Source organism: Microtus ochrogaster, unplaced genomic scaffold (assembly GCF_000317375.1).
Source record: "Microtus ochrogaster isolate Prairie Vole_2 unplaced genomic scaffold, MicOch1.0 UNK56, whole genome shotgun sequence".
Taxonomy (NCBI): domain Eukaryota; kingdom Metazoa; phylum Chordata; class Mammalia; order Rodentia; family Cricetidae; genus Microtus; species Microtus ochrogaster.
Genome location: NW_004949154.1, coordinates 1485751 through 1494656, shown reverse-complemented (window position 1 = coordinate 1494656; position 8906 = coordinate 1485751). Strand labels below are relative to the sequence as shown.

Below are 8906 nucleotides of genomic sequence, written 5' to 3'. Positions count from 1 at the left end.
ACACACACACACACACACACACACACACACACACACACGAATAAAAATAAATCTTTTAAAACATATTTTAATTAAAATAGAATTTGAATATTTCCCTCTTTCCCTTTTCTCCCTCCAATCCCTGACTCCCCAACTCCCTCTCAATTTGATGGCCTCTTTTTCCTTGATTATTACTGTTACATGGAGATAAAGAGAGCACAAATATATAAATACAACCTGATGAGTCCATGTTTTGTTATTTGTGTATATATTATTTCATGGCTAGCCATTTTGTATTGGATAACTAATATAGGGGCTCATCTCTGAAAGATGCTAATTCTCTTTATCTCTCTCTCTATCTCAACCATAATTAGCTGTCTGTAGTTCTTTGTCTTGGGGTGGGAACCTGTGAGATTTCATCTTTCTATATTAGCATGTCTATTGTCATTGCTACTCTTCAGGTCTTGTTTAGGCAGCCATTTCTGGGAGACACACTCTATTACCAGGATTCCTGGCCCTCTGGCCCTTACAATCTTTCCACTCCCATTTTCCTCGGCCTCAGGTACAGAACTTGTGTTTTAGATGTACCCAGTGGCATTGAATTTCCCATGATTCATTGATCTCTGCATTGTAGCCAGCTCTATTTGCTATAAAGAGAAGCTCTTTGATGAAGGGTTATGGTTACACTTAGAGTGGGCATGAGGATGAATTTTAGAATGTAAGGGACTATGCTGGTCTAGTAAAGCGATGGCAGTAGCTTCTCTTGTAAAATCCATAATCTCATTAGTCCTGGCCAAGCTGACCAGGGTTCAGGTGCCAGGCATCATTTCCATGCTGTTAAATAGGCTTTAAGGCCAATTAGAGAGCTGGTGGTGCCAACATGTAAGTGCCACTATTGCAACTTTAAGGATGTCTTACCATGTTGGTCACCATTGTTGTTCATAGTTATCACGGCTGGACAAGAAAATTCATAGTGTTTTCACCCACTCCCATGGCAGCTTACATAGGACTTTCTGGTGCTAGACCACAAGAAGAAGGCTTTCAGGTTAGCCTAACTTAAATAACCTGAGTCCTCATGTGTGACCTTAAGAGTAATAAATGTGTGGTACCCTAATGGAGGTAAGCGACAGAGGCTCCCCTCCAACCTCTGAGGGCCAGCCAGGGGCTGGGAGCTGGGAAGATGACCTGGTGCTTAAAGGGCTGCTGTGCAAGTCTATGGATAAGAGGTCGGATCCCTAGAACCCACAGAAAGGCCAGGCAGGCCTAGTGGTAATTCCTACCTGTAATTCCAGCCTGAGAAGGCAGAGTCAGGGAATCCCCAGAGTAAACTGGCTAGCAAAACCAGCCATAGCAGAGACTTGTGAGTTTGATTGAAAGGCCCTGCCTCATTTAATAAGGTGGAAAAACCATCAATGGTGTTTCCTCTCTTCGGTCTCAGAAGAGCGCCCACACATATGCATGTATGCATAATACACACACATACACACACAAGCACCCACACATATGCACGTTTGCATAATATACACACACAACACACACAAGTACCCACACATATGCACATTTGCACAATATACACACACATACACACACAAGCACCCACACATATGCACGTTTGCATAATATACACACACATACAAGAAAATAGAGCAAAAACTAATTAATTTTTTTTAAGCTGGGCTTTCCTTACAACCTGATGACCTAAATTCAGTCCTGGAACCCATAGTGGAAGGAGTGAAACTAACTCCTGGAAGTTGTCCTCTGACCTCTGGATGAGCACTGTGCCATGCATGGACCCATAGACATACACATGGGCACAAATAATGATAACAACACCAGATTAACTGAAAAGTTTAGACAGTGGATGCACTCGTGAGACTAGACAGTTGCAGGAAGAGTGACCGCAAAGCTAAGTGAGAGCGGTGAAGGGCAGAGCGACACCCACTGGGCTGGGAAGAAGGAAAAGATGACAAACGAAGCTGACAGCCGACAGCTAGACAAGCCCGGGGAAATCAAGCCCCATGTTGCTCCTTCCCTTAACTCTTACTCTAGGGACCTCCTGGGGAGGGGCACGCTCTACAGATACTGATACCTCACCTCCCTGTTTCCTGGTTACAGAAGCTGGGGAGGGAAGTGTCCCGTGTTTTGTTGTTCTCCTACCCCCTGGAATTCGGGATCTCCCTCACGTACTCAATCTGCAGCTGTTCACATTTGGTAAGTGTTTCTTCGGGGAATTCAGGGGCTATCAGCTTCTAGTAAGCAAATGTAAGAAGCGGCATTCTACAACTGTCTGGAACTAATATCAATGTAATGTATGCGGTTTCTTTTCCCATTTGTTTTCTTTTGCCATAAAATATGGGTGTAAAACAAGATGACAAGAGTAATATATGAAACTGTAAATTTAAAAATTGAAAACATATATACATATACACACATATATATATATATACATACACATACATACACACACACACATATATATATGCTGATTCTTCCCTTAACATTGTTAACACATTCAGATCAAACACACACACAAAGCTACAGAACACACGTTGCCTCCCCAGTAGGACATAGAGAGAGGTGAATGCTGATGCTCAGCTGGCTGGCTTGCTTCCTTACATAGGATCCAGGACCTCAGCCCACAGCACACTGCCAGCCACATTCAGGGTGGATCTTTCCTCTGCTGACCCTCTCTGAAAACACCAGTTTAACAAAGATGTCGAACAGTGTACCTCCTAGATGATTCTAAATTCCATCATTGCAAATTAGGACTAACCATCACATCCCCATTTCTCTAGCCCTTACGTTCAATTGTAAAGAACTTTACCTTGGTAAGCAAGACTTGAAGAACTGCGGTACCCTTCCTGCTTGAGAGCTGATTTTACTTGAGGTATAATATGGAAAGTTTCCTCAGGGAGGGTTAATGAAGCAGCAGAGAGCACAGCAGCAGACAGGCAGGTAAGACCAGGACACTCGTCCTAGCTAAGACCATAGGAGACCATACTACTGCTGGAATAAGAAATCGACAGGAACTCAATAGGAATTCAGAGAAGAGAGAAACCGCTGTGGACTGTGCTGAACTGTGCTGATAGCCTGGTCATTCCTGTATCTGAAAGAATGAAAACATGTTCACGGCTTTACATGCGCTAGGAAACTAGAGTTACCCACCTGGGCTCATTAAAAAAATAAAGAATATAAACCCTCCAAAAATAAGGGGAAAGCTGGACTATACATAAATGACCCAAACTTTGCAAAAATTTCTCAAGTGCCCTAAGAAGCCTTTATTGACTGAAGATGTGTCTTATTTTTCTACTTCTACCACAGCAAAGCAGCAAAGATTCTGTGGTTTAAACATGAAAGTGTATTTTCTCACAGTTCTCGTCCAGAAGTTCAAGACCAAAGTGGTGCAGGATTAGTGACCTCCACAGCCCCTCCCTTTCTTGTTACTTTCAGTGTCTTCCCGTGGCCTCCCCTTCGATGAGTCTGTGTCCTGATCTCTTCTACATACACCAGTCCTGTTTGACAACAGCCCAGCCAAATGAGACTTTTATAGTTCCATTGCCCCTTTAAAGATCTTATTTCAAAGATTTTCACATTCTAATATGCCAGTGGTCAGGATTTTGAATTACATGTTTTAAGGACCATAATTCAGACCACAACAAAACGTTTTTAGTATCACCTCTGTCTAATGACAAACTGAGCTATTTTCTAGCCCTGGGGAGTAGACTAGAAAATCCACCTACAAAGAAGAACTAGAAATCGGAAAACAATGAAAATGTGCAGATATATCAGAGGCAAGCTCCAAAGGAAACAGACTCATGTAATTAGCATAAACAAATCTCTAGAAAGAAAGCAGCATCCACCATTCACAGGGAAAGATGAAACTATTTAAATCAGTGGTTCTCAACCTGTGGATCTTGGCCCTTCCACAGGACTGTCTAAGGCCATCAAGACCATCAGAAAACACTGGTATTTCCATTGTGATTCAAACAGTATCGAAATTACAATTATGAGGTACCAATAAAAATAATTTTATGGTTGGGGTCACCACAACATGAGGAACTGTATTAGGTCACAGCATAGGAAGACTGAGCACCACTGATTTAAATTGTCTAACTTTTAACTAAAGTATATAACAATTATCTAAGATGCCCAGTTTCAAAAACTACAGAAATACAGGGAACAAAAGTACCACATGGGTGGTAGTTTGGATGAAAATAGCCACCATAGGCTCATAGGGAGTGGCACTATTAGGTGTAGCCTTGTTAGAGTAGGTGAGGCCTTGTTAGAGTAGATGTGGCCTTGTTGGAGTAGGTGTAGCCTTGTTGGAGTAGATCGGGGTTTGTTGGATGAAGTGTGTCACTGGGGATGGGCTTTGAGGTTTCAAATGCTCAGGCCAGGCCCAGTGGTACTCTCTTTTCCTTTGACTTCTGATCCAGATGTAGAACTCTCAGCTACTTCTCCAGTACCTCGTCTGCCTGTGTGCCATCCTTCCTTCCATGATGATAATAAACTAAACCAAGCCATCCCCAATTATATGTTTTCCTTTATAAGTGTTGCTGTGGTCACGGTGTCTCTTCACAGCAATAGAAATTCTAAGACAACATAAAACTTGAAAAGAACTCTCACGGCCTGTAGTCTTGGTGGAAGGAAAGAACAAAGGTGAAAAAGACAAAAACTTCAAAAAGCTAAAATGACATATGAGTGACAGCAGTTACTCATTAAATAAGGTGATCAGACAAGGGGCCTTAGCTTGTCTTAGCCTGACTGCCCTTGGACAGTGAGTGTCTGGGTTCTTGACTGGAGGACCCAACTCTCTGGACCCTAGTCACTGGAGACACATCTCATTTCCCACCCCCACCTAGTGAAGCCTCGGAGACCTGGGAGCAGCCTTCCCACACCCACAACTATCCTCTACCGCATCTCTGAGCACCTGGCCCTGACTGCCCTTGGAGAGGTGAGTGTCTGGGTTTACAGGTGAATGGTCATACTCTACAAGACCTATCACAAGGAGGCACATCCCATGCCCCACCCCAGCCACTAAACCCCAGAGTCTCCAGAGCAGTCTCCCCATACCTACAACCATCCCCCACTACACCTAAGACCACTGGATCCTTGGCCCTGACTGCACCTGGAGAAGAGCACCAAGAGTCATATCAGCGACTCACAGAGGTTTGGCCCTGCCTACACCAGGAGTTAGAGTGACCACATGAGCCAGAGGCCCCACCTACAACAAATGGAGGAAGAGATGGGTAGGCAATAATGGAAGAATACATTCAACAACCTCAAGAACAATATGGCAACACCTAAACCTAGGAGTTCTACAAAAGGAAGACCCGAACATCCTAACCAAGAAGCAGCAGAAGAAAATGACTTTAAATAAAACGTTATGAAGAAGATAGAGATCCTTAAAGATGAAATGAGGAAAAGAAACAGAGGAAAAGACAAACAAAAAATGGAAGACAACAATAAATCTCTTAGAGAAAACAAGGAAAAAATTCAAACAGGTGAAGCAAACAGTTCAAGACTTGAAAACTAAAATAGAGTCAATCAAAAAAAAAACACCCACACACAAAAAGAGGAAATTCTGGAAATGGAAAAATCTGGGTAAACAAACAGGAACTACAGACACAAGCATAACCAATAGATTACAAGAGATGGAAGAGAGAATCTCAGGAGTTGACAATACAGTAGAGTAAATAGGGAATCAATCTACCTCAAGACCCAGCTATATCACCCTTGGACATAAACCCAAAGGATGCAGACCCATACCACAAGGACATTTGCACAACTATGTTCATAGCAGCATTATTCATAATAGCCAGAACCTAGAAACAACTTAGATGCCCCTCAACTGAAGAATGGATAAAGAGAATGTGGTACATTTACACAATGGAGTTCTACTCAGTGGTTAAAAAAAATGACATCTTGAAAATTGTATGCAAATGGTAGAACTTGAAAAAAACATTGTAAGTGAGGTAACTCAGATCCAGAAAGACAAACATGGTATGTACTGAGTCATAAGTTGATATTAGATGTAAAGCAAAGAATAACCAGTCTATAGTCCACGACCCCAGAGAAGCTGGGTAACAAGAAGAACCCTAAGAGAGAAATACATGGATTTCCCCAGGAATGGGAAAATAGACAAGAGCTCCTGAGAAAATTGGGAGCATGGGAGTGGGGGGAGAAGGGAGGGCAGAAGGAAAGAGGGAGGGGAAAATGGGGAGGAAAAAGGAGAATATAAAGGAATGGGACAGTCAGGATAAGGGAAGGACAGAGCGAGAGAGCAAGGAAAGAGATATATTGATTGAGGGAGCCATTATGGGGCTAGTGTGAAACCTGGCACCAGGGAAATTTTCAGGAATTCACAAGGATGACCCCAGCTAAGACCATAAGCAATAGTAGAGAAGATGCCTGAATTGGCCTTCCTTGTAATCAGATTGGTGACTACCTTAATTGTCATCATAGAACCTTCATCGAACAACTGATGAAAGCAGATGCAGAGATCCACAGCTAAGCACTGAGCATCCAGAGGCCAGTTGAAGAGAGGGAGGAGTGATAATATGAGCAAAGGAGTCAAGACTATGATGTGGAAACCCACAGAAACACCTGACCTGAGCTAGTGGGAGTCAACTGACTCTGGATTGACAGAGGGGGAACCTGCATAGGACCAAACTAGGCCCTGTGAATGTGGGTGACAGATGTGTGGTTGGGGCAGTCTAGGACCACTGGTAGTGGGACCAGGATTTATCCCTAGTGCTTGAACTGACTTTTTGGAGCCCATATTTTGATCAGCCTAAATATAGAGGAAAGGGCCTTGGTCCTGCCTCAAAGTGATGTGTCAGACTTTGTTGACTTCCCATAGGAAGCCTTACCCTCTCTGAGGAGTGAATGGGATGGGGTAGGGAGTAGGTGGGAGGAGCAGAAGGGAAGGGAGGGAGTGGGAGTGGGCTAAGTATGTAAAATGAGTACGATCGCTTTAAAAATAAATTAATTTTTTTAAAAAAGATGATCAGACAAAAACAGAATTTATAAAAGTGTAATCATGCATTAACAGAAATGTAGGTAAGTACACTTGTATCCGTCCACTATGTCAGAATCTATTGCCTAACAATAAATTCACAAGGAATGGTGATTTCATTATCAGCACTAGGTGCTTTTACAGATGTCCCAAGTTCAATTCCCAGTACCCACATGGCAGCTCACAATCATCTGTAACTCTGGTTCCAGGGATCTAACACCCTCTTCCGGCCTCCTCAGGCATCAGGCATACAAGTGATCAACAAACACACATGCAGGCAAAACAAGCAGATGCGTAAGAAAATATCAGAAAGTATGTCAAAAGTTCTAATACAGAACTTTAAAAGAAGGTAGATTGGATTAGGAAGGGGACAGAAAGAGAACATATGGCACTCTGGAGTAAGTAGCAATGCAGCCGGTATTTTTATTATCATATTTATTCTCTACCGCTCACATGAGTTGAAACACTGGATGTCATCTGAAAGTAGCTGCTTTTTCTTTTCCAGGGACGAGGACAAGAGGATAGTTTAGAAAGTGTTACTGAAGTCGTGGAGAGCACATTCTGAATGCTGGGTACATAAACAACGTTCCCGACTGCACACACCTGATGTATGTGCCCAGGATATTTCTATATAACAAGGCTGCTGTGCAATGCATGCATTTTGTGCAAAAGGAAATTCTCCACAGGTTAAACGTTACCCCTTGCTATTTAAGGAATGTCTACACACAAATCTGCTAGGTTCCAGAGGGGAACACTTTTCCTATGTAAACGAGAGACTATCACAAGGAAGCGTTTGCTAGCTAGCCACTCTGAAAAGCCATTAGCTCTCCACAGCAGATCTTCTGCGGTAGATCATAGAAACTGCCTGTAGCCTGTTGAGTGCAGGCTAGGAAAGTTGGAGAATAGTCTGTAACTCAGAGGAAAACTTGAATTTCTGTCCCTGCGAGTGAAAAGCACATTCCACATTCTGCATTCTTCTCCTCAAGCTAGCTTCCATCTCCACAAAGCAAGGATCCAAAGGTCATCAAGTCAGTGCCTTTATTGTCCCATGGCTTTCCCTGTCCTCATTAAAGTTCCTTTCCACCCTGTATGTCTCTGCTGCCTTTTTCCCCTCTTATTTCCCTGCTTCCTTCTCATTATTTGTTCAATCCGTGGCAAAGCAAACTGCTTTCCATGTTAAGGTCCATCTCTCAGGAAGCTATTCTGTGTGTAGTTTTCCTGTTCTTCTAGTGTGAGCATGGCATCAGAGAAGTTTCCTCAGCAATGCAAGCAATGCTAAGCTAAAGAACACAGGAATTTTCACATCCACAGTGGACTGTTTGTTTCCTCCCTTGTCTCACAAGGCGTTACACTGATTGTTCTCCATGACAGTCAATTAAGATTTCTTGAGCCTACAAATTTCAGTGCGTAGCTCATTTCTGAATGCCTTCTGTGTGCAATGACAGTATTAAGCCCTGGGGAGTCAGAGATTGGTGAGGCATCGTGTGTGCGTTCTTATTTTAGGAGAGGAACAAGCAGCTGAGAAATCACAACCGTGAGGGATTCTCATATTAAGAGGCATATAAAAAATGATAGTATGACAGAGTAGAGAGTGCTCTTTCTGGTGTAAAGATGTTGATATTTTGTGAAAACTCCAAACAGGAGATTAATATTGGGTGGGGGCTTGAAAGGTGAAGGCAGACATTTCAAATGAAAGAATTAGGGTGGCTATTTTTCTACAGAAGACGAGGAGGAAGAAGAGAGGAGAGAAAGGGGAAGTGGGAAGAGGAAGAAGAAGATAGAAAAGAAGGAGCAAGAGGAGGAAAAAGGGAAAGAGGAAAGAAGAGGGAAGAAGAGGAGAAAGGAAGAAAGGAGGAAGAGGAGGAGAAAGAAGAGCAGGACGAATAGCGAACAGGGCCTGAGAAGGTCC

At 42.9% G+C, this 8906-nt stretch overlaps 1 protein-coding gene across 4 annotated transcripts in view; it reads left to right on the top strand.

Annotated features, from left to right (window-relative positions):
- Positions 1–8070, top strand: part of Ms4a13 (membrane spanning 4-domains A13) — a 20213-nt gene extending 12143 nt beyond the window's left edge. For 2 of the 4 annotated variants that reach the window (XM_026777332.1, XM_005369661.3), the window contains 2 exons: positions 2095–2190; positions 7503–8070. In XM_026777332.1, coding sequence (XP_026633133.1) covers positions 2095–2190; positions 7503–7562 — 156 coding nt within the window. In that variant the 3' untranslated portion in view covers positions 7563–8070. Of the gene's footprint in view, positions 1–2094; positions 2191–2774; positions 2878–7502 lie in introns of those variants that run through there. The other 2 variants (XM_013354643.1, XM_013354644.2) reach the window with 2 other exon arrangements.
- The last annotated feature ends 836 nt before the right edge of the window (positions 8071–8906 follow it).